Raw genomic sequence first — 25,857 nt, 5'->3', positions numbered from 1 at the left:
GAATTCATAAAAATAACATTAAAAAAAAATCAACATCACAGATAAAACAAGAAATAAATTAAGCAGGATATCATGCGAGTCATTTCTCAACCTTTTTTTTTGTTGTTTTTTTTTGTGTGTATTTTTTGTGAATGACTCGTAATTCCTATTTCAAACAAATAATAATAAAAAAAGAGGCAGCACTTTGAGGGACTTCCCTTTGGAGATTAAAAAAAAAAGCTCTCAGAAAGACAAAAATCCCTCTCTAATGATCAAACAACATAGTGCAGATTTGAGAGTGTGTGTGTTTTTGTTTTTTTTGCACTGAACTGCGCAAAAGTCTGTAATGCATCTGTCGCACCTTTCGAAGTTAAAGGGAAGAAAGCACCAAAGCGCTGCCTCTCTCGCTCTTTTTTTCCTCTCTCTCTTTCTCCTCAAAGTCATTATTGCTGGTGTGATTGAGATAAAGGGAGAGTTGGGGAAAGGGGGGGGGGGCTGGAAGGGGGGACAAGCATGAGTGGAGAAAAAAGTACAAACAAATAAGCACCATTTTGAAAATTTCAGTTCAATCGCCGTCTCCTCCTCTTCCTCCTCCTCCTCCTCTTTAGCACCTCATTTCTCTCGCTCTCTCTCTCTCCCCCTCTCGCTCAGGGCTCGAAGACAAGCTCCAAAGAGCCTTCACCTGCTGCTCCTCCTCCTCCTCCACATCCTCGCTCAGTTTGTCGCAGATAGCCCGTGAAGCAAGTAAAGAGGGATGTAAAGGGGTTTGGGGAGGGGTGCGTTCAGCAAAGAGAGGAAATATTCGTAAATATGATGCAGATGTCTTGGCATCAGAAGCGGTAGGAATATCTTGCCCATCTCCTTGGGGAAAGCAAGCAGTTTTTTTATTTATTTTTTGTGTGTGTTTGGTAGACCTCCAGCATCTCCTTTGTCCGTTCAAAAATGCCCGCAGGAGTCAGTCCACCTTTTTCCCTGCAGCAGAAACACTTCACAACACGCTCGCTCTTCTCTCTACGCGTCCCGTAGCTCCCTTCTGGTTTTTTTTTTGTTTTGTTCTTAGTGTGCTTGTAGTGAAGTCGTGAACTTGCTCTCGCTCTCTTTTTTTTTTTTGTCCTCAAATCCGATACCCTGTCTCCTAAGCATGCACAGTGAGCGAGTGTGTTTTTTTTTTTTTTTGTTTATGGTCGTCTCCAGGCAGTGTGTTCTCTCCTTTCATTTTTTTTTGTCTTAATTTCTCCATTTTTACAGCACTAAAGTGTCTGGTAACAAATACACACGTTCTTTTTTTCAAGAATACACCTCGACTTGTTGATCTTCCTCTGGGGTTTTGGAGTGTTACACAAAGACGCGACTGTGTCTGTTCAGTTTCAGGATCTTGCCCAGTCTCTGCTTGGCTGTGGCCATCCCTTTTTTGGGGCGCTTGCCTGAAAAAGACAGAAAAACATGGAGACCACATGTTAGAATTAAGCATAAAAAAAGGGTCTACTTCTTTGTATATCTGTGCATACAGGAGCGTCAGCAGACTGTATATTTGTTCCCCCAAATATCTATTTGAATGATTTTTTATGTTTTCCTCAAATACAAAATTCACGTTAATTTGATCTATTTACTGTAATCAATACTGCTTCAACTTCCTGTTTGACACGTTTTCTCATCTTATAAATTAGACATAAAATACATTTTGCATTAATGATTCTCCATTAAAGTGACGTTACAATAACTAAACACAAACCTTTTGTAGCCTGATTGCTGATGGGTGGGGGGTTGGGGGCGTGTCTCTTGGAGGGATGCAGCGGCGGAGACATTGAGGGATCACAGTACTGGTAGTCTGTCTCTGGACTGGCGTTGTGGCCTTGACCGAGGGGGCTCGGGAGCCCCTGATTGTCCCAGGCCTCGCTGCTGTTGCCCTGGCTGTCCATCGGGCTCTTCTCCCCCTGCAGGCGGCGCTGGTGCTGGTGCTGCACCTGCTCCCTCTGCTCCAGCGGTAAGCACTGGCTGGGGCTGGACCACCAGGGTTCCTGGGATGAGGCTACCTTCTCCGGCTCAGAGGAGCACAGCAGACCAGCCATAGACAGCATCCCCTGAATGGCCTCTTCTGTGCTGGGTGAGGTAGGACGTTCTCTGCAGGAGGGAAGGGACCGATTTGAACATTTAGTCAACATTCAGTCAATTAATCAATGAGTCAATGAACAGGAAATCAACTTATCTGGTTCCACCTCCTTAAATGTGAATGATTTAGATCAAGACGTGAGGTTTCATTTTGGGGTTTAGGAAACCGTGATAAACATTTTATAGACCAAACAACTCATTGATTAATAAAAAAAATGAACAACAAATGACTTGATAATGAAAATAATGGTCATCACAAGTGTTTCTCACCGTTTGAGTGGTTTGTGTTTGTGCCTGAGTGTCTGGCCAGACTGGTCCAGCTCTATGGTGTGCCCTGAGCCTTTCTGCTGAGATGAGCCCCTCTCTTGATCCTCCAACTCCTCCTCGTCCTCCTCTTCCTCCCCCTGGGAGCTTTCAGAATCCTCGTCGGAAGAGGAGGATGAGGAGGAGGAGGAGGACGACAACGACGATGACGATGATGCTTTATGCTGCAAATGACAAACATAAAATCAGAATTAGGATGATACAGTAAACACAAGCATGAACAGTTCACATGAAGTTCAATAAAATGAAGAATACAGCACAGTGTGGCATCACCAGGAATCAATACATAACATAACTATAGTTAAAACAATCATACTCAAACTACAAAACCTTATAATCAATGACACTGTTTGAGGATATTTCATAAGTATTGATGATACATGTGGTTTTCCTTCATATAACAGAAACAATATAAAGTCCTGCTCATCATTTACCTCTGTGGGAGAGTCACTGTCTGACTCCACGCCCGACACACTGGAGTGTCCTGAGACTTCTTCCCTGAGTTCAGTCTTCACCCTCTCGAGACCCACTATTAAATAAAAACACAGGAACACACCATCAGCTTCAAATGTTGACGGTGAAGACGTTTGGGAACAGCTTCTCTGCCAGTTTAGGGATGACTTACTGAGGAGTGCGGGTTTCTCGACCGTGCTGTGCTGCTCTCGACTGTCCTGCATCCTCTGCGACTTGACGTCCACGCAACTCCTCGGTGGAGGTTGACCGATGGGTATCCTCTCATCCTCCGTCTTTATCGGACTCGTGGCCGGCCTCCTCATATCTCTGCACACATAAATATACATTAAAATGAATTCTGTCATTTCTCCAAAACAGAAGATTTTAAAAGATGCTATTTTGGCAACTTTATTTCTGTTTCTCTACTGTTTTCTCTGACTTGAGTCCTGTTTTTTTTACATAATTACTAAGTTAATACTAATAATTGTCACTATACGTAGATATCATTTAAAAACTGACCATTCCTATTGTGATTTACATTCTTTTCCTATTCAGTCATCTTGGCTTGTTATTGATGTTCTTCAATGTCGTTTGGGAATTATTCCTGCAGTATATTGGATATTTGTTTCACTGTGAAACTATGAACTACCTCACTTCATGAATTATTAAACTTACCAAAAAAAGAAATGACAGCAGTGCATCGCTGTGAATAACCACTGAGCTTTGAATCATTACGCGCAGTGTGAGTGTGTGTGAGTTTGAGTTCTGACCTGATGATCCTGCCGTTCACCAGCATGAGTCGTAGGTGGTTGTCCTCTAAAGACTCAGCAGCAGCCGCAGATGCAGATGCAGTTGACACTTTGTTGAACTTCGCGTGAACCTTGGCACAGAACACTGGGTCCTGGGTGGTGCAGATCAGAATCAGTCAGTCAGTATCATCACATCACCCATACAATACTTTGCAAATACTCCAGAGCATATGCACGATGCTACTTTTGTTCCCACACTGTATTTTGTGTTCATAAAGAAAAATAACACCTATGACAATTAAACAGCGTGTACTACTCGTTTGCTTCTTGGAGCTCACCTCCTCCAGCGGTCCCACCTCCAGCCTCCTCAGCACCTCCCTGGTGTGCCGCTCTAAGATGTCCAGGTTGGATGGCACCTTGGGAGCGTGCCGTTGCTGCTCCCTCAACCGCCTGGCGGCCCTTCTCGCCCGCCGGGCCTGGCACAGCCTCTCCAGCGTGGAGCGAGTAGCCGGGCACGCATTGGATCCAGACGGCAGTCCACACCCACTTCCCTGAGATTTCACTGGCTTGTTAACACTGCCTGGTTCCTCCTGTAGAGCCAAAAAAGTCAAAACATGTAGTCAAGCTCAGGACTAAACAGGCTTTGCAAGTTCATAAACTGCTCCACAAGTTTAGAGCGACCAGTTTGCCCAGTACTCAGGTGTCAGTGAGACATGTAGTCAGCCTGCTACAAACAAAACAACTCTTAGCAGTTAGTTAGTTTTAACCTACCCTTTAGTTTTAATATTGATTACTTATTTTTTAAATTCTTTCATAAGCACATTCTTCTTCTGCTTTCAATTTTGTTGTACATGTACAATGACAATAAAGACTATTCTTCTTATTTACCAACAGTTTAGCCAAAAATAAACACCAAATAGATAGGAGATAATGTACTGCACCAGTTCATGTATAAATAATGAATATTTCTTCTTGAATATGAGACTTTTTTTTAAACATTTGACTTTACAAAACTGTCATGGAGCAGCGCAGGAACAGCTGTATTCATTATTAATTCATTAGCTTTAAAAGCAGCACTGATGCAGTTCAGGACCTTTTAGTAGATCTAACATTGACACCTGCTATAAGTTCAAAGGTCTGTCTCATATATCCTGTCCTCCTCATCCTTCCTTACCTCCAGGTAGCGGATTTCCTTGGTCAGCTCTTTAATGAGATGGTTAGGCCTGATATGGTCTGGTACCTCACTGGTGGGCTCATTCACCTGCAAAAAGCCACAACAGACCACATTCAGACAGGAGAAGTGGACAGAAAGAAGTCTGTTGTTTGCCACTGACACAAATCCACAAGATAAGGTTAAACTAGCGGTGACGTCTCATGCTAGAGCTCCGTTGCTGTGTAACAATAACCATCAGGACTGTAGATACTGGAGGCAGAGGCAGGTGCAGGTAGACAGAGATGACCGTGAGAACGCTGTGACTGACTCTCACCTCTCTTTTCAACCAGGTCCTCAGTGCACTGATTAAAGCCTTCACTCCCTCCACCAGGTAGGTTGGCGGTGGACAGTTGTCTTCTCGTAGCTCTGATTGGATAAAAGGAGAAAAAAAAAACAATTAAATAAAATTAAAGAAGGCATGAAGAAACAACCAATTAAATATCATAAATTACCCGAATGGGAGAAAGATAATTTTTCACAGTAATTTTTAAGATGACAAACAGTCTGAACACAGCTATTACCTCAATATACTGTTTTCAATTTTTTTTTGCTTTTACAATTTACATGCTGCTGCTAACATCACTTACACAGTGGGAAAGCAATTATGCTATTATAGTGATAAACCTGCAACTCAACAGTCGGCCTTTCTATCAAAAGCTACTCATTTTTAAAATGTATCCGTTTATTCTTTTTAGCAATCACACACACAGCTCCTCTATTTCTATCCCCCCCCAACAGCTCTGCTTTTCAAAATAAACTTCAAATATTTATCTCATGTCTAACCGCTGTCATCCCCTGTAATTTCTCACTGTAAAACTAGACCCACCTTTTAAGGTTTCCAGGAGGTTCTTGGCCACGTACCAACAGATGGCCTCAAAGTACGGAAACTTAAAGAGGTCTGGGGTTTTCAGACGACGCTCCATTTCATAACACCTGGATTAGTAACAACAAAACAGTTGACAGTTAAATAATTAAATGAAATGAAAAGAAAACATAAATCACACATTCTTACTATCATGTGAGTTGTTTACCTGAGCTGCATGCCAATATTGAGGTTGTGAAGGAAGTTCCCTCCAAACGCCATGCAATCCTGAGAGGTGAGAACAGCATGGATCCAGCCTGCAGGGGGCGCCAGAACACAAACATTTAACCCAACTGATCAACTGACTAACTTGCAGTACTAATAAAGTACTTGGGGAGTAGGAAAGCCACAAGTCACACTCATGAAATATGCTGCAGGTTAGAGTCGTCTATCTCACGTGAGCGCACAAACACAAACAAAATCCTACCCCAGTCGGATTTTGTAAGAGATAACGCCGTCTACAATGTAGTGTCCCCCGCTCAGATAAACAGACTTCTTTATACAACACAAAGTGAGAGAAAGCAGAGTCTGGAGGGGTAAGGGAAAGAGAGGGGGTTGCTGGTGTAAGACTGATAGACAGGCCTGATAATACACTGCTAGACTGACCTACTGTGCTCTCTGACCCCCACTTAATTCCCACCTCTCTCCACACACACACACACACACACACACCCCTCTCTCTGTCTCTTTTCTTTTAACATCTCTGCTGAGAAAGCGCGGCTGGAAGACTGATTGAAGACATCCATAAGTTGACGGGCCGAATTGAGCTTTGTCTAGTCTGTGCGGGTGTAGCGGGACGGAGAAAAAAGGGGGACTCTATCAGCTTTAAAAAACAACAACAAATGGATGGATCACCGTGTGACAAGAAACATTAGCGTCAATGCAGTGAATGAAAGCATGTCATATTGTGTTAGTGAGATGAAAGACAAACAGCTTTTTACCCTTTTTTAACTTCTAATTAACAACTATGGCACTGCTAGTTAAAGGGACATAAGATGGTAAAATCACATGTAGGGGAGCTGTGATCTTTTCATAATATTACATAAGACCTCTGTTTCTTTTCATTTTTCCATTATAATTATGATCACTAAGAACTGTTTGGGTTGTTGCTCAGGAGGAAATTCCCTCTCTGTTATTTCCCCCTGGCAATGATAGAGGACTTTCAAAAAGAAGACTGTATTTTCCTGGCAGAAGTCATGGGAAGCTCGATATTTTGTTTTAACTTTGTATGCATGTGAGTGTGTGTGCTGCGTACAGATGGCGTTGTTTCAGGCTTTCAGGCTTCCAGACGACAAGTCAGCAGAGTTGCTGCAATACAGTCGACCGAACACTGACTATTTCTATTATAAACAACTGTAACATTCAGTGTAAATGAACATCCTAGAGTCTGAATAGTTATTTGGCATTGACAGAACTGTATTTGTCAACTATTTTGATAATTCTTGAAGTATTTAAAATAATATTTAAGGCAAAAATGTCAAAAAAATATGATACTTCTGGGTTCTCAGACGTGAGGATTTGGGGGTTTTTGACTTTAAAGAAGACATATATTGAAGGCAACTTGTGTTGTAGCATGGTGTGACGGGCATATTTCACCATTTCCCGATGATTTGTGAAAAAATGAGTGGTTGGTTAATTGAAAATATAATGAACTGATAATAAAATAATGGTTAAGTGCAGCCCTAATGAACAGAGTCATATTAAAAACACTCACACAATCATAGAGATAAGCACAAACCTGTAGGGATGAGCAGGGTGGTTCCTTGGGGCACAATACACTTGTAACACTTGTCCACTTTGTCCCCAAAGAACACTTCACTCTGATTGGGCGAGGAGCTCCATGCCTCGTATAGTGCAAGGTTGGTGGGGGTGGGTTTGATCAAGTAGAAGATCTTCTCACCCTGCAAAACAAAACAAAAAAAAAAAGCAGATGAAGATGCGTTGAAATAAACGGACGTGCTAGGCTTTGATGTTTGAGCGCAGCAGCTGTGGTGATGCCGCTTCTGTAAACACCCACAAACATCCCCACCCTACCCTCTTCTACCTCCAGCTTCAAATTAGTGTCAACTACAGTTTATACAAGTGGGAGGTGAGATCATCACCGTAGGCTACACAGCAGTGCTGCCCCTGGAGCTGCTCGATGAATAAATGTGAAGTGAGAAGCAGCGGGGTGACCTTTCAGCGAGTGCTAGGCGATCAGCCGCGACTGCCTGCCTTAAATACTTCAGTGTAAACAAACACACTAAAAATCACTGAGCCTGACGGACGTGAGGGCAGCCTGCTCTCTGATTAAACACCAAATAAACAGTTAATTTGGTCTGGAACGCGTCATTTTACTGAGACCTGAGACATCGCTGTTCACACACACACTTACCCAGAGAACATGGTACCAGACGGAGGTGCCTCCGAAGTCTATGTGGAAATCTGTGTAGCTGTCCTTGACCCCCATAAGGCAGTACTTCTGGACAAAGGGTTTGGGGAAGAAGGAGTCGTCCGGCCAGTAGTTCTCTACCCAGGACATATTCTGAGCCACGTCAGGGACCTGCACCAGCTCAGCCATCCTTTGGGTGGCAGAAAGTAAAAAAAGTTTAGAGTTTAATACTGATACCAGAGTTGTCTTATGTTTTAACCTTGACATCAGGCTCTTAGCATTTCATCTTTATTTGAATTTGCTGTAATTTATTTCTATATTATAAAGCTAGGAGCTCTCAGATTTAATTCCAGTCAGCATGTTTGAGCAAGAAACTAAAAACTATCCCCAAACTGAACTCTAGATACATCTCAGCTCGTAAAAACTCAATAAATCTATCTTTATCTATCCTTATCTCGTACAGAGTACTCCCCGTACTCAGGTACCGGTTTGTCACGGGAACATCTTAAGAAAAAAGTGAAAATTAACCAAAGCACATTGAACTGACTTTTTTCACTCACATGTTTCACTCAGCAAAATTTTTTTTTTTTTTTGCTGCATGATTCTGAAGAAGCTGCAGTAGTTGGTTTGATTTTCACTTTTCAAAATGATCTAGTATTTAGCTCTTTAGTTGTATCTCAAATGAGGAAAAACGACTCGATGCTCTACTGACTTGAAGTGGCTCAAAATGCAACTAAAGTTGAACTTAAAATAGGATGACATGTCTTCATTTCTAAATATTTCACTGGCCACAATCATTCCTGCTCCCGAAGATTCACAGGGGAAACTAATACAAACAAAATTAGACGCTACAAAGATGGCCAACTAAACTAAACTAAACTAAACATACTCACTTTGCTGCATTTTTCCACACAGACAAATATTGATTTATATGAGTATTTTCAGAACTGTGTTTTTTTAAAGGATTAACTGAATGTTTTCTTGTGTCCATCAGACTTGCAGCGTGGCTTACTTGGTATCAGAGAACTCCAGGCTGATGAGGTTGAGGACTTTGGGTCGATGGGGCTTGGTGAAATACTTGATAAACTCGCTGAGCTTCATCTTGCTGTCCGCCTGACGTGCCACATCTATCACGTCAATGACCTTATCGCCACCTACATTGGAGATAAGCGATGAGAGATTAGAGAAACATCACACTGTTTAGTCTATGTAAAAAATCATACAGAGAAGTTCTGCAAACACTGGATGGGAAATGTCTTCCAACTCTTTTTTAATTGGCTGCTGCGTGGGTGTTTGGGGGGGGGGGGGGGGGGTCGCCGGGGTCAGCGGCCTGCTGGCATCTCCGTGTGCTTTTAGAGATCAAGCCCCTGAAGGGAAACTGGCACCAATATGGCAGCGTGGGGAGGGGCGAGCAAGACAATCTGTCAATCTGTCCAGACTACCGGTCCCACAGGAGGAGGAGGAGTGGGTGGAGGTGAGAGGGCTGCTTCGTTTAATGCCTACGTGTGTGTGTGTGCGCGTGGGTGATGTAGAGCGTAGAGCGAAATACACGTATAGATGTGAGAAAGGGTGAGTGCATAAGGATGCGTGCGGTGCGCTTACACCTATGAGACAGAAAACAGATGCTAAAAAAAAAAAGGAGAAGAAAGAAGAAGTTGAAAGAAGGAGACCACAGCGCACAGCTAACCAGTTGGGACGCTACAAATCACACTCGGGTGACACGTGGGTCCGGAAGCAGGACCGGGGTGTAGTATGTGTGTGTGTGTGTGTGTGTGTGTGTGTGTGTGTGTGTGTGTAGCCAGACAGCTGGTTGTTGTATTTCCCCCCTACACACACACACACACACACACACCCCTCCCACACACCTTTTTTTATTACCCCTTTGCATGTTCTCAGTCTCAATCCCACACACACAAAAACATGCACTTGCACTCACAGACACCTCTGAAGGCCCAGCTGGCCAGCGTCTGATGACAGAGAACAGCTGGAGTAAAAAGCAGTCAGTCACACAAGTGAAAGACAAAGCCGCCTGGAAACCACCAAACATCTGAGCTCTAACTTTGGCCTCACAAATCGACGCAAAATCAAAAATCCACGACTCCATCGAACCAGCTCCAGAGGCTCTCGAGCTACCTGAAATCCTGCCAAACAATCTCTGTGATGTATTGTGACTAACCTCTTTAACAAAGCTCGTAAAGAGTTAATTAAGCTAATTGTAGCAGATATATCTTTGTCAACATGTGCACTCTCGCTGCATTAATATAAATCAGTTAAAGAAAATGTTTCCCTCCTTAAACATCAAACCTAACTTTGAGTATTCATTGCACAGTCATGTCACTGCAGCACTTATTATGCTTGTTATAAAGATATTAAGATAGTAGGAATGACCTTCATTACAATATATCAGTATGTCTATTTAAAAAATCACAACCGACTCAAAATTGTGCTGCTAGACTTTTAACCAACATCTTTTAGTTGTTTGTTTGTGGAAAAGATATCATTTCAGTGTACAGACTCTCTACATTTTTCATAGCACTCTTTTCCAGTTTTTCCTTTTTCCATTTATCTGCACACGTACAGGAAAAGAATCTGGAAGTCGCAGTTCTCATGAGCCAAAGCTCAGTCCTTAGAGAGCGTACAGTCCTCCTCCTTCTCTTCCAGAGATGTGTATTCAACAGTATCTCATGACCCCAATCATGTTTATCACTTTGGTGAACTCATGCTCATCTGAAATCACCTACATAGAATCAAATAACTATAAAAACCTGGGTGAATCAATTTTAAACTTCTTTTACTTTTTTCTTTTAAAGCTCTAAATGTTTTTTGGGGATCGACCTACATCGCAGACTCTCTCCTAACATAAGACAGCTGTGTGAAAAACCTTTGAAGATATGACCTGCTGCTGCAATTACTTCCTCAATTAATCATTCAGCCTGTGAAATAGATTGAAAATGTAATTTTTTTCAGTATTTTCATCTTCCGAGGCCACAATAATGTCAATTTAAAGTCATATATGACGCAGGAAATCAGCAAATCGTGACATTTGAGACGCTAGAAACATCATTTCAGTCATTTTGCTGGAAAAACGACTGAAATGATTAATTGATTATAAATTAATTCATTGACAACTTAACGTTGGCATATGTGACACAATCGGTAACATACAAAGTCACGGATGCAGCAAATTACATCATCTTTAAAATCTTTCAGTGTATTATCACATTACAGTGAATCAGCTCTCTATGATATTAGAATATTTTTACATAAACATGCTAATTAGATGATTAAATCTTCAGACGTCGCTGCTTAGGAGCTCAATTACAAGTCAGCAATTTATTGAACACAGAGATCTTATGAAAAGGTAAAGAGAGTAATATGACACTATGTAAAGCTTTTCATCTTTTTGTAAGCAGTAAAGACTTGGACTTCCCTCCTTTGGGACCAATCTTTTCATCCAAGTGAAGCCTTTATGTAAGTATCTCTATGTACGGCGCCAGCATGAGACAGCCTTTCTCACATTACACTACAGCGAGGTACTTAGTGTTTCTACATCATATCAACTCCTGAGTACGAGCTGTATTCATGAAACTTCCTCCGCTGCCTGTTCGTCGATACTTCATTGATACCACCGGGTCTGCTAACTCACCACATGCCATGTTTGCTGCACAGCTGCTTAGATGTTAATAAAACACAGAGGACATCCGTGTTATCGTCATTGTCTCCTAACTGTAAGAAACGTAACCTGATGCCGAGTCCCTGCTCACGACACCTGTGCCTTGGCTTAATGCTCAGTAGGGCATGGGAGGGAAAGAAAATGAGAGAGGCTGCTCTTGTAATCTGAACTTAATGATAAAAAACACCAGTGAGCTTGGTAATGGGCTTGTAATAGGAGCTGGGAAGTGGCAGGCCGCTTCAATAAGGAAGCACAGTGGTCACGGAGAGGGCAGTGAAAGCTTAGCCGTCGCTCATTTAGGACTCATTGAGCCGTCGCCTGATGCCCGATAAGTGGGTTAAAACCCCATGAACCTGGAAACCTGTTCAAATTGGCACACAGATGGCGCCTGCTCAGCGACGGCCACTTAGCTGGCTGGTGTTGGGTGGTTTCATTAGCTTTTAAGCAGACTGATGCCTTCCAATAACAGAGGCCACATCCTTCCCAGAGGATAAACCCTAATGTGTCTACTGTGAAACTGATACAGCTTATTTCAACTTTTCTTTTTAAAAAAATGTTTATTACCAAGCAGCGTCCTTACCCACATACTGCTCCACATCTTTGACACCGAAAGTAGGGTCGGGTAGTTTGAGTCCCAGGCCCTCCATCTCAGTGATGGCTATGGGGTAGTTGAAGCCTTGCCTCTCCAGATACCTGGGTGACACCTGCTCACCCTTCATCCGCATCAAGATCTCATCGCCACTGGAAAAATGAAAAATAAATTCAGCAGGTTTGGTTAATTTATCCTGTTGTCAGTTTATGATATGATATGCATCCTCAAACTTAATACCCTTTACACAAAAAGCTTTTTAAAAGGGTCAAAACACCCCAATTATAGCAGTGAGTGACACTGTTAATGGTCTCCAACCATGCAGATAGTTATAGTTTTATTTGCTCGGGTCACATTGACATTTCTGCTGCCACCCCAATCCTTTTTATTTGGATTTTATAAAGGTCATTTACTTCCTAGCAAGCGGATTTCTTGAACGTCTTATAAAAGAGAGAAAGGTAGGGGAAGAGAAACCCTGATTTCCCCAGCGAGATTCCTTGTGGAGAAAGCTGATTATTAAGGCTATGTAGAGACGTATCCAGATTTGTAAGCTGCTTTTTACATACATGTATGTGCATGACACGACTTCGACTTCAGAAGTAAAGTACTAGAGCTGCTTAATGAATGAAGAGATTTAAAATAATATCCAAAGTCCAGGTAAAACTGATTCTGTCCTCTTAATGCTTTGTCAGTGTGCTCTGACACCAAAATAAAAGTCAGGAAGCAGCATCTTTAAATCACTAACAGTTAAAATATGCAAAATATGCTAGTTACAGATACAGTCCGTGGTGTGATAAATCTGATTAGTGATCTGCTGCATGTATACACAGATTTACAGTAATTAGGTCAATACAGAGCCTGTGAATACTTTCTCTAATTACCTTTGTCACCTGGTTTCTCATTGACTCTCAATAATCCACAGACCTCAGTGAACTATTCTGATTGGAGCCACTTTCTATTAAGCTTTCATAACAAATATAGTAGTTCTATTAATAGTAACAGTTAGAAATTGTAGAGCCAGATCTCAAAAGTAACACGAATACCATCAGTAAGTGAGAAAATATGTATTTTGCTTTGGTAATTTATATTAATTAAACCTTTCAGAAGCCTTTATGAGTGTTACCAAGATGATTTCACTAAGTGTGGAAAGTAATAGTAGCCTCTAGCATGCTATCTTAAGGCTACTAAGCTATGAATAAACTTGTGTTTGGTACAGAAGCAGCTTTAATGCCCTGTGAAAACATCAACTATTCATTAGCTAAACAGCTTAGTTTCAGCTTTATGACAGCACTTTTTTCACTTAATCAGCATGTTTACATGCACTGTAGTGGATACTGTAAATCTGTGTATACATGAAGCAGATCAATAACCAGATTTCGCTGGTTTCCCGTTTCATGCTGCATTCCTATTGGTTGGTTAGTAGACGTATATCGTAGAAGCAGTCACATTGTGAGATGCTAAATTTCTGACAGGCTATCTTTGGTTGCAAAGCTGTGACATCGGCCAACTATGAATCTGCACGATGTAGGTCACTCTGTGTAATGACCTCTCTTTTTCATCCAGCTGTTCCACGCTGTGTTTTCTCTGTCTGCAGTCTATTGTTTCGCACATGCATAGATGTAAAAAGCTCTAGAATAAATCTACCTGCGGAAACTGGTACCAAGAAGTTAAAAAAAGAAAAGAAAAATCAGCTTTCTGGAGAAAATTGGTTGTAACTCGTTAATTAAAGTGCATCTAAACACACTGAATGTAATGAGTTTGTAACAGATTATTTAGATTAGGAAAAAGAAGAATTTTCTGACCACATAGAGGAGCTATTACTTCCTTTGTTTAATTGACCAATTTGGAGATGGTTTTCACTGCAAAGAGTTGACACAAGATATTTAATGGGTACTTGTCATCTACCTGGCGAAGGTCCTGCTCTGCAGCTCCTTGATAAACATTGGGGTGCCAGCTTGCACTGGTTTTGATCCATCATCTGGCTCTGTGTAGTCATGTCTGTGCCAGTTGTTGCGCTTTTTCACTGAAACAAAAAAAAAGACATTTGAGTATGTGTTGTACAGGGCTGTTGTTTTTTCTTTCAGCTCTCTAATTTTATCATGTCACTGCCCTCTTGAAGCTTGTTCTCCCAACAAAGTGGTAAATTATGCACATCAGCACCACTTTTCACGAGGGCAATAATTCACTACTCAACCCTTCTCGTGCTAAGAGATGGAGATGGGAGGGGGCCCCTGTCCAATCAAAGTGGAGGGCTTACAACACCATTCAATTAGCCTGTTAATGTCTACCCTCTGGGCTCTCGGAGGTTAACCCTTTACCCTCCCCCCCTACCCAAAAAAAAAAAAAATCAGACTTGGGTAACACTGCAGAGTGGCCGTTTCCCCTTGGGACCACAGACAGGGGTGGGGTGGTGGAAAATACTGAATGGCAAAGAGGGTTAGATATGTAAATGCAACACAGAAGTAAAGGACAGTGTTTGATGAATGAGACGCATGTTAGGACTGAAGGTGGGACACACACACAGAAATGACAGAGAGCATTACTCACTCAGGGAGGGTCCATGTTTAGGATCACAGTTGGGACAGTGGTAAACATCGATATCCACAGCATGATGCTCTTCTACCTGCACGCAGCTGGAGACGGAAAGGAAACACAGAGTTAGAGCGGCATCACACACACACACATCCTCTAAATATGCCCAAGCGCAATTTATAACCTAAATCTAATCGATGCAAACTACATCTGAGACGTCTGCTAAGATATTTCTCTTCGTAAAACTAGATTTTCATTGAAATTCCATTCAAACAAGCTGGATAAAGTATTTTTATTGATGTATGGTTATGTAGAAAGATTAACTCATGTCAAAAATTGTGTGTGTTACACCAGGATATGTCTGGGGTTAAAAGTTTGATATAGACAAACAGCAGAGTACAGTGTAAATCTGGAAAATGACCTTTGCTCTGATCCATTTTTTTCTTTTTTTTTAACAAATGATCTACAGCTGCAGATCTGAGCCTCACTTTAAGGCCTTCACACAATAATAATACTATAAGGATTAAAACCTCTTTCTTTGTTTTAGCATTTGTTGCAGTCTTGTATTTTTCTCCCATGGATTTCACTGCACTGTCAGCGTCACTTATACTACCACCCCCCGACCGTCCTGCAGCAGCAGCCAAACCACAGGCACCGACACACATGCATTCCTCTGTTGCATACCAGAGCAGCATGGGATGAACAGCGACCCAGTTGCCATTCTGCCCGGATGGACATCAATGACTATTTAGGAGTCAGCAAACTGCGGTCTGTGTGTCTGTGTGTCTGTGTGACTCAAGCATGTACCCAGGTCATTTTTAAGGCTTAAATAATCAGGACTAAGTAGAGCAGAGAGATCACACACAAAGAGGCCTCTGTGCTTAACAGGCCACCATTAACCAAGTCATGTTAAAGTGATTTTTGAGGCCTGGACACAATGGTTATATTCAGGGATTTTTACAATTGGTATTTGAAGAGAAATAACTGCATGTCCCCATTTGACCTGAAAGCATCTTCCGGCTGGGTCAGTGGCAAATAACGGTTTGCAAGCTCAGCAATTCAAAAATAGCTTTAAAAAATAGCTTTAAAAGCAGCATCAGGTTTGTTAAAATGTACATTTTGTATTTTTGTTGGATTCATTAATACTGTGTTTTAGGAAGTTGGATTTGAAGTCAATGTGGAGCCACATTTAGTGCACCCAGCCTGGTCAGGTTTACAGCTGTATTAGTCTGAAGGAGGGTTCATGTAGGCACAAAAAGTGACGTCATTGCGTTGTTCATATTGAGCATAAAGGCTTTGGCGAGCTGTCACGGTGTTTGGTCATGCACCTCCGAATTTTTGCTGTTGTGGTGGAGCTGGGTTTTGCCGATCCAGTTCAATGCGGTGGACTGGTCTACTTTGTAATAATACAACCCAACGTCTTTGTAAAACAATCAATGTGTTTTTTGAGTTTGACATACCATAGAAAACTGTGTCGTTAACCATCCTGCTAAATTTGAATGATTAAAAATGTATAAATATGCAATTATATAAAACTAGGCTTTAAAATGGTTTATGCAAACTCAGCAAATCAGGAACCCAGAAATTGCGAAAAAGTGTTTAACGCTCTATCTAGTTATCAGTATTTTCTCATGATTTCAGTAACAATTGTCTAACATGTATAATAAGTTCAGAAATAAATCAATTAGTTCACTTTACACATACTTCAAACCATTTTTCTAACCTCTTCCTTCAAGCTCAATCAATTCATTTGAATAACAGAACTAGCAACATGGCAGAGTGACGTGGTAGAAAAACAAAAACACGAAAAGGATTTGTGCTTGTTGCTGACATAAACTCATTTTTTACAGGAGAGGGTGGGGGTGGCGGTGGGGGAGAAAAGCCTGGAGGAGAAATGCAGGCTCAGGAGCTGACCACAGCCCCTGCTATCAGCTTTGATCTACAAGAAATTGCAGGAAACTGTAAAGGAAATAAAAGCCGAGGGCCATTAACTCATCAGGAAGTGGTGAGCTTGTGTGAATAACCCCGCTGCACTGACAGGATATCAAACCAGTAGCTTCTTCTTCACAGTTTACAAACAGTTGACATGGTTGAAAAGAACATTTGCATTGCAGATCTTTGCAGTTTTCTGCTAAGTCAGCTTAAAAAGGGCCTTAACAATTACCCTGAGAGACATACTAAACAAATATATTAACTTTACTAGCTGATTGAGTATTCATTTTGCTGTTAAGTCAATCTATTTATGTCAGAATTTGCTTTTTTACAAGTTATTTTCTGCCTACCACATCCATAAAAGATATAAAAATAGGAAAAAGGAAAGCTTCGAGTTGTACTTCATGCCCCTGCACGTGAGTGAGCGGATGACTAACAATAACAGTGTACAGTGCTTGGCGGTAGTATTGGGTCTAGCTCATGCGTCAGGAATCTTGGTCCAAACATGTGGCTGTTCGTTCGCTGGGGGAAAGCATGAGTCACGTTTTTTTTTTTTGCCTTGGGTTTGTAGAGACGTGTGTGAGAGAGCGGAGAGAGCCCGTGTGTGAGCTCGGGGGGCGCTGAGGTGAGGTGACCTTATTGTCCTCATCTCACTCTGTGCTTTCCTTTAACACACTCACACACACACAGGGTTGGAAAGCGGGGCACTGTGCCACATATGTTGGCCTGACTCAGCGTATGTGTCACCTGCAATGATTACTAGTTAAAAAAAGAAAAAAAAAAAAGACACTTGAGCTTGTGAAACTTGAGATGAAGGAAGAAAGAGGAGGAGGAGGAGGTGGTGGTGGTGGTGGTGGTGGAGGAGGGGGAGGGGGTGGTGGTAAACTCAGCTGAATGGGAAAGAGAGCCAAGTATTTCCTGCCATGCTTGAGTTTGCATCATCGCCAGGCTTGCTGGTGATGGTGAATAATGTAAATAAGCTTTTTTTTAAAGCCAAACTTGAGCAAGTCTTTTTCTTTTTTTTCTTCTGGGAAAGTAATCAGTGCGCTGATGATGTAACCACGCTATCAAATATGATAACGTTATCATTGTGTGTGCGTGTGTTGGTGGAGAGAGAGAGAGAGAGAGAGAGAGACACTCTTTCACCTACCAGCCATTCAATTGTATTCACATTATTGTTTGATTGTATTGTATTCTTCTTTTTCTTTTTTTAACATTTCTGTTTCTATTATTCTTCCTATAGCTTAGGCAACAGTCACGCTAATAAAGCACTTTGAATTGAGAGAGAGAGACAGGGAGAGAGAGACAGAACAAAGTCAATATGTCCCATAAAGATACAGCTTTCAGACTGGAGTGTTATTCCTAGAGACTGTGACGGCACTGCAGCAGATTACCAAGCAAAACATCCCTTCCTGAACCAGAGGAGATGTGTGTGTGTGTGTGTGTGTGTGTACTTGCCTAAACCCCCTCCCCACCCGCCACCCCCCTCCTGCCATCAACAACCCCTCTCTCCCTCCACTTCCTCTCATCAAGGGCCTCCTTCCTGTGTGACTGAGAGGGCTTATTCATTAGTCGGCGCTCTGTGAGGGGTTCATTGTCCTCGATGATCAGCGCAGAAAACACAAAAGCTGGAGGCGGGCTTCGCCATTATTTTTAAGCTCTAAATAACCCGCTCTGCAACGGGGAGGTGACACGCCTACATTAAGGGAGAACTGGCAGATCCCTAATGGATGGGTGGTAGAGATAGGAGATAGAGGAGAGGAGATGAGGGCAGTTAAACACACCTGGCTATCTTTATCTATCCCTGAGGAGCACCTGACTCATCCGCCCCCCCCCCTTTTTTTTTCTTCTTTAATGCACTCAGCCAATGCTTACATAAACAGTGGCGGACTTGGACAGCAGTTAGAGCCACTGAGCCCTGACAGACGGATAAGGATCTGTCATTTTGGCCATACTGCTTAAATCATCTAAAAAAAAAAAAGAAAGAAAGAAAAGCGACATAACATCCCCGCAGTGGTTGCAGCTTAAAAAAAAAAGAAGAGATCACTGCCCCCCTTCTCTGTAGTCAGCTGGTAAACAACAAAAGAGGATCACTTTGTTGTTTATGGGGCGTCGGGGGAGCCCCAGGGAGTTTTAACAACTTAATTGTTTTTGGTGCAGGTTGAGTTGCCTCCAAGGCTTCTAGCACCGGGGCTCTGCTTTCACACATGTCTTCAACATGGTCGTCTTAAAGGCCCCCGGCACCCCTGTAAAAACCTACACAGTCATCAGTCTTGTGACCCGTCTGCTTGATGAAATACATCAGCCGACAAACACAGGCCTGAATTCACCTAAAAAAGACCGATGACTGGCTTGCGGATGCTACCTCGTCGCTACACTTCTCAAATAAACATTTTATTATATATTTAAGACCACAAAGAGTTTATTCTGAAAAAGTCGACTAAGAAATTAAATGTTTTCTTAAGCTATTTATGGCAGCAACAATGAGATGTGAAAGTGAAAGAAAATATACATATATGTATCAGAGGTTATATCTATAAAAAACTAAGTTGTGCTGTAGTAATGCAACTACTAGTTGTATAGGTATGAATGGTGATGACACACCCAACAAAGCTTGGGGAAAGATATTTTTACCAGTTCATAAATGTTCCAAACAAAACATCAAAAAAAAAGACTCATGTCCATATTTCAGTTCTGAAACTAAGAAAGCAGACGTGATGATTCAAGTTGAACAAGCTCACTATGGGCAGAGCAGCTCTGATGCTTTGCTGAATGTTTTGGAGAGTGTACAGACATGGCTCACTATGAAACTGTGGTGGCAAAAAATTAGGCTATGGTGGGCCGCTACAGTCTATATCATTAATGGGAAATGCTGTTTATTATAGGTATATTGCACGGTTGAATTAACATTAGTAGTATACATGACATACTAATATTACACAGTATTGGACATTAAAAAGGGTTATCACAGACTTTTCAGTATCAGTGAATGTGATGCCCGATATGTTTTTAAAAGTTATATAGACAGCATATTATGTATATTTGATCTTTTTTCTTAATTCAAGTTTAATACAGTTATGTTTCTTTTGTTCTATGTGTTTATTTTTTAATTCATATTCAATTCCCAGAGGTGTTTTTACTTTTTCAGAGCAGAGTTGGATGGATAAAATGTGTGTTAATCTATATATTTTGTACATATGACATTATCGGCCAATATATCGATATCAGAATTTTTTTGCTCCCTCAAATCCAGTATCGGTCGGGTCCCTATCTTTAATATCATAATGCAAACTGACTGCTAATCAATACACGAGGGTGCTGACCTCTAATTAACATTGATCAAGCTAGACTTGCTGCCTGCTGCTCCTGTTATTAGTATTAGCCATATTTCTTTATTATTACTATTATTAATGTTGTTGTTGTTGTTGTTATGCATCTCTACATCTCTCTTTCTCTCCCATCCAGAGTCTGATTCTGCTTGACGTTTCTTCCTGTTAAAGAGCGAGTTTTTCCTTGCTACTGTCACCAAGTGCTCACTGTAAATTAAAGAGTACAGTCTACATCTGATCTATATGAAAAGTGCCCTGACTCTCAAACAAAATAAGGATGAGCGACTACATATTGGGTACAAGATACTCTATGGCCTTCATTTTTCTTTTCCATTGACTTAGAAAGGGTACCATATAACATTTAAACAATATATATAGTTTTATTTTTCTATTTTTCCTGGTATCTACACATCTATGCTATTGTACATGAAAGTGTACTGAGTCCTGTGACAAAAAAAAAAGAAAAGAAAAATGCCCCGATAGACTTTTGTTGTAATTTGGTGCCACATAAATAAAACCGACTTGAATGACTACGACGCTGAAGTAATAATGTTGTAGTAGTTGTAGTTTCAATGCTGTAGAAGTAAGTAGTGCTGTTTCCCCCGCCAAGAGACTTGCTAATGAATGTGGACATCGCTTTTAACAGGAGCGATGTGGCTGCTCTTTATTTTAGTGAATTAACTTATTAGACCAGACCTGAAACGTCTTTTTTATGGACGACACTGGTTTAACAAAAAGGATCCTTCTACTCATTCATCCATCCACTTAGCGTAAACACTAAAAAAAAAAAAAAGGCACTCGGTGGAGGCCATCCATCTCTCTTTAGTGCGCGCACACTCTGTGCGACATTGACGGATCGTGCATTGAACTTGGCTCGCCAGAGCGCCCCCATCAATCATTCCCTCAGTCCCCATCAAGCCCTCTGCTCTATCATCACCCCCACCACCGTCAAAAAACCCCCAAAACTCAGATGGAGTGCCCTGACACCTACACCAGCAGGGTAACCTCTGTGATCGGACGTGACCCACTGAGGGTTTCCAACACACTAACATCCACTGTCTTAACATCGGTCTGGGTCATGTAGACATTGGAGGCGATCCCATTACATTATGTGAGAGTTGTAATTAGGCTTCCTCATTGATATGAATGGCGACACCATTTAAAGCCAATGTAGACGGCTCTGGAGAAGAAAAAAAAGTTGCGTCATCCGGCAAAAAGTTGAACTTACCCTCAGCTTTTTCTACAAATGACTGCTGTCGTGATAACTTTCTGGAGCGGTTAAAATCTTCCTTTTATAAACCGTTTCGTGATGTTTCGGTGTCGATTAAAGCCTTCAAACTCTCTGATCTGTTACTCAAACTGGATTTCCTGGGCCGTTTATCATCGTCAGACCAGTACCTGAAACCTGAAACTAAAAACGTCCCTCATCAACGTAGCCTTTCACATTTAGAAGAGAGTCTTAAGTTTAGGGTTTGTAATTAAATCAAAAAGGTAGTGGTGCCAAATCTAGAGTTCAGGATACCCCCAAAAAAGGGTTGCAAGATAAATTTGAGGGGTCATTTAAAAGATGAAACACATCTCTTCTACATAAAATGACTTTCAAAGTTTACGGGCTTTTCAAAATCATTCACTTTTTCTTGTGAAATATTGCGTAATAACTTTTCGGGTTCTGCCAATCTTTTTAAATATGAGAAGTGAAAGAAGGACAATTACATAATTACGTAAAGGAAATAGTAAATGGGTCACACATACTCCTTACTTTGCTTTAAGAGGCCACGTATAGCTCACAGCAACACTATACTTTCCCCGCAACCTCATTAATTAGAAAGTGACATGGTTTGAGATGAGTAGTAAAGGCTAATCTAATAATAGTTTCCAATTTATATAGATAGATATTTTATTGGTGCCAATGGGGAATTCAGGTTTCCAGCAGCTCAACGTAAGCATAAAAGTAATAAAGCTATTAACAGCAGACAATAAAAAAGGAGGTGCAAGATTAAAATAACGTCAGCAGCAAGATAAAAGAACGATATGCAATATGAAAAATAAACACTACCAATAGATACTAAACATGACTTAAAAAGTGCAAGTTACACTATTACTGGTACTGGTTTAAGTATTGTCACTTTATAATGGAAATATAATGTCAGTATTGTGATATTAAAACTATACTGGTGGAGCATTGTGTGTTAAAATACTCATCTAGACAAATATGCCCTTTCTTTATCTCTCTAAAGATCACTAGTCCGACAAAGATAAACCACACAGTGCTCTGTTTACTGCACCCAAATCCTCATCCCAAGTCTCTCTAAAGGCTGTATTGTGTAGCGAGATGCTATGAGATACAGGTGATGGAGAACAGGACACTCTCCAAAAACTGAGGCGGCCAGACAAAGTCGCCAACCCCCCCTCCCTCACACACACACACACACACAAAAACACAAACAGTAGCTCGGCTAGCACGCTGACAAAACGGGCACGGGACGTTGAGCTCTTCTCCTTTTTTACTCCATCAGCGAGCCGTCATCCACAGCCAGAGAATATCCCTTTCCCTTCTGGCCAGCCTCGTGGGAAAGAGGCTGAAAATGTGGCTGTTTTTGGAGCTGCGCTGCGTGTATGTGTGTGTATCTGCTTATTAGTCATCAATGGGGGAAGCTCCAGCATTTGTTCTTTTTCTTGCTGGCAACATGACACACACAGCCAGTCTTTTTTTTTTTTCCTTTTCTCTCTCTCTCTCTCTCTTTTTTTTTTGGCTTCAATATGCCACAAATTCTGGCGGCCAAGTTTTTTGGCAAGCACGCCTAATGTGGTTACGCAATGGCTTCCGTCATTTCAACACGAGCAAAAAGCAGATTATTGTATTCATAAACAGTTGCCGTGGAGACGCGCCCACAGACTGATTCAAGACGGACCAAAGAACGGAGCGTGTGTAAGTTTGGGTCCAGATTGATAATAAAAAAAAGAAAGAAAGAAGAAAGTAAGTGACAGCTACATGAAGTCAGATCTAACTGGTTGCCTGTTTTTGCCAGACGTCAATTTAACAGCACGCCATATGGAGAAAATCTGCTTTTTCTCACTTTTTCTCACAAAACACCAGCATATAAAAAGGGGGTAAACCCAAATCACCCAACTATAAGTACAGTTTCTACTATGAACAAGGTCACTCTATCAACCCCAAGTCAATATAGAGCGACCATGACCCCAAATCACAGCGTGCCCACTGCAGATATTGGGTGTGAACTAAAGAATGTATGACTGAAATCTGACATTTAAGCTTAGCATGCACAGACACACAAAAGGACATGTATTGCACAATGATAATTCCTATTATGATTTATGTCAACCACCCACACACAAGCTCATGAATCATTGAAACAGCATCCAACCCCCCCCCCCCCCCCCCCCAAACACCCCCCTTATAGTCAGTAATGATGTCACAATATCAGAAAATAGGGTCAACAATCAACCATAGTCATAGCCACCCCAGGGATAATATTATGCCTGATGCTTGGTAGCCTTTAAATAATCCCCCTTTTTACCACTAGGGGTCTCCTGCCATGTGCCTCTTCTGCTTGAAAGGGGGATTTAAATTTCTCAAGCTGTCAATCAAAAAGCCCGACCATAACAAGCTCCTTGTTCTCTCTCATTTGCTTTCCACTCAAGTAAAACACACACAATAAAAATACAAATAACTCAAATTAAACACAAACAAAAACACATCTGGAAATCTCTACATATTATATTATAATATTAATAACCCATGTTTAAAAATAAACTGCAGATTGTGTCCAAGCATGTGGAAGTTGGATTTGAAGTGTCGCCTACTTAAATAAGTTTAAAGTACAACTAAATGGTGGGCTGTGCTTGCCATTACCTTAAATAACCTGACTTTGATGAGCTACATTTACGACTCAAACAAACACGGGATACACACTGCGACTGCTTTAACCGGTTCATAATCCATTAAATCACTGTGAAGAAATATATTAAACTTGTCTTTAAAGTGTCTTCAATTAAAAGGGAATAAGAGCTCGACAATCCTCGATATATAGTGCCGCATATTAGTACAAAAAAACTATTTAATTTGAGTCAATAATGTCGTTTATGAGCGCAGACACATAGAGCAGATCTGTGTTGTACGTTTTAAAGCTATTGCCCGAACCGTGGGGTAAATTTAAGGGCTGTTTCAGAGGACTAAACCCCCACTTTCTTTTCGTAAAGTCGGCGTCAATAGAGGATTTAAAACCCCCGTCGCCCACCGCTAGCTCGTTAGCATGCTAAGCTACCACTCCACCGTTAACAGAAACGTCGCCTCTTCTTTAACAAATCCAGTGTTTGTCGCTCCAAACAGGCTTCACCTCTAAAGGACACCGTAACCAACATACCTGCCGTGGAACCAGTCTTTACAGATGTCGCACTCGATCATAAACCGGCTCACATCGTAGGGCTGCCGGCAGACACAGTACAGCGGGGCCGCCGCCATCTTCCTACTGTCCCCAAACAACGCAGGAATGAAGCGGGGCGGAGATTTAACCCTTCGTCCGGAAACACCCGAGTGCCGAGAGCCGGGAGCCGAGTCGAGGCAACCCCACCTCTGACGTCAGATTCCGATTTCTTCATTTCCATCTGGTCGTGTAGGCGCACTAACAATAGGCACAAACTTTTTTCCAATCAATGAATGACACAGTCACATTGTTTTTAGGGCATTGTGTCGTTGCAGTTACAGTCAGAAACCTGTATTCAGGGAAATATGATGACTGTGAGACCAGAATAAGGGAAATGTTGAACCTCAATATTAGACTTACTGTTTCATTTAGGATTATGTGAGTTCAGAGGAGAGATTTAATATTTATAATAGTTTCTTTTAATGAATTTCAGCGGATATAATCATTTTACCCATTAAAGACATATAAAAATACTCTGCTTGGAACAATAATGTGTGTCTGACATGGTTTATTCCACAAAAAGAAAATCCTTAATATAAAGTGTAGCTCAAACATTCAACTGTAGGAACAAGGAGAAAAGTAAGTGACTTTAAACGTAATCCATCATAACAAATTCAAAATGCGTAACAATAGTCTCAGTTAGTTAAAACATCTTTTAAACTGTATTTGAGGACCTCCTTCTGTCTGACAAGTTTATGCTCAATTTGAAACAAAAATCCAAAAGGATCCTGTCCATTTCCCGCACCAGAAGGCAAACCTTTGGGAGCAGGGCCTTTAGTGTGGCAGCTCCTACACTTTGGAACTCGCTCCCTCAGGACATTCGCCGGGCACCAACTCTGGACTCTTTTAAATCAATGTTGAAAAGGCACTTGTTCCTGGAGGCTTTTGCCGGCTAAATGTGTGTTTTTGTCTGTACTGTACTGTTGTTGTCTGTGTTTCTTGTTATTGTGAAGTGACCATGGGTTTCGTGAAAGGCGCTATACAAAATAAAGTTATTATTATTATTATTATTATTATTATTATTATTATTATCCTCCGAGATATACTTATCTGAATGTAAGGAAATGTATTGTAAATGTAATGCCTTAATTATTCAACATTTTACTCAATTTTACTTCAAGCAACCAGACATTTGTAGAAAAATATATAATATTAATAAACTAACTAAAACTACCATAGAGTATCTAATTCCAGATGTGCAGCCACAGCCCTGACTTGTCAGTTACTTCTTAACAAAGGCGATAGGGTGCAAAATAAAAGAAGCATAAATGTGTCCCATAATCAAAAGCTTCTTTGC

General features: G+C 41.2%; 1 protein-coding gene across 1 annotated transcript; it reads right to left on the bottom strand.

Moving 5' to 3' along the window:
* Positions 1–585: 585 nt before the first annotated feature.
* Positions 586–24,598, bottom strand: kdm7aa (lysine (K)-specific demethylase 7Aa). The gene is made up of 18 exons (XM_053313910.1): positions 24,501–24,598; positions 14,870–14,955; positions 14,228–14,345; positions 12,314–12,474; positions 9,073–9,214; positions 8,064–8,250; positions 7,428–7,590; positions 5,859–5,946; positions 5,654–5,760; positions 5,102–5,193; positions 4,789–4,875; positions 3,953–4,204; positions 3,636–3,766; positions 3,038–3,192; positions 2,847–2,941; positions 2,359–2,576; positions 1,712–2,100; positions 586–1,403 (listed from the first exon to the last, which is right to left on the bottom strand). The coding sequence occupies exons 1-18, from the start codon at positions 24,596–24,598 to the stop codon at positions 1,315–1,317; spliced, it is 2,658 nt and encodes an 885-aa protein (XP_053169885.1). The 3' UTR covers positions 586–1,314.
* Between the last annotated feature and the right edge of the window lie 1,259 nt (positions 24,599–25,857).

The sequence above is a fragment of the Scomber japonicus genome, chromosome 23 (genome assembly GCF_027409825.1).
Source record: "Scomber japonicus isolate fScoJap1 chromosome 23, fScoJap1.pri, whole genome shotgun sequence".
Taxonomy (NCBI): Eukaryota; Metazoa; Chordata; class Actinopteri; order Scombriformes; family Scombridae; genus Scomber; species Scomber japonicus.
Note: the sequence above shows the minus strand (reverse complement) of the source record. Positions and strands in the feature narration are given on the sequence as shown.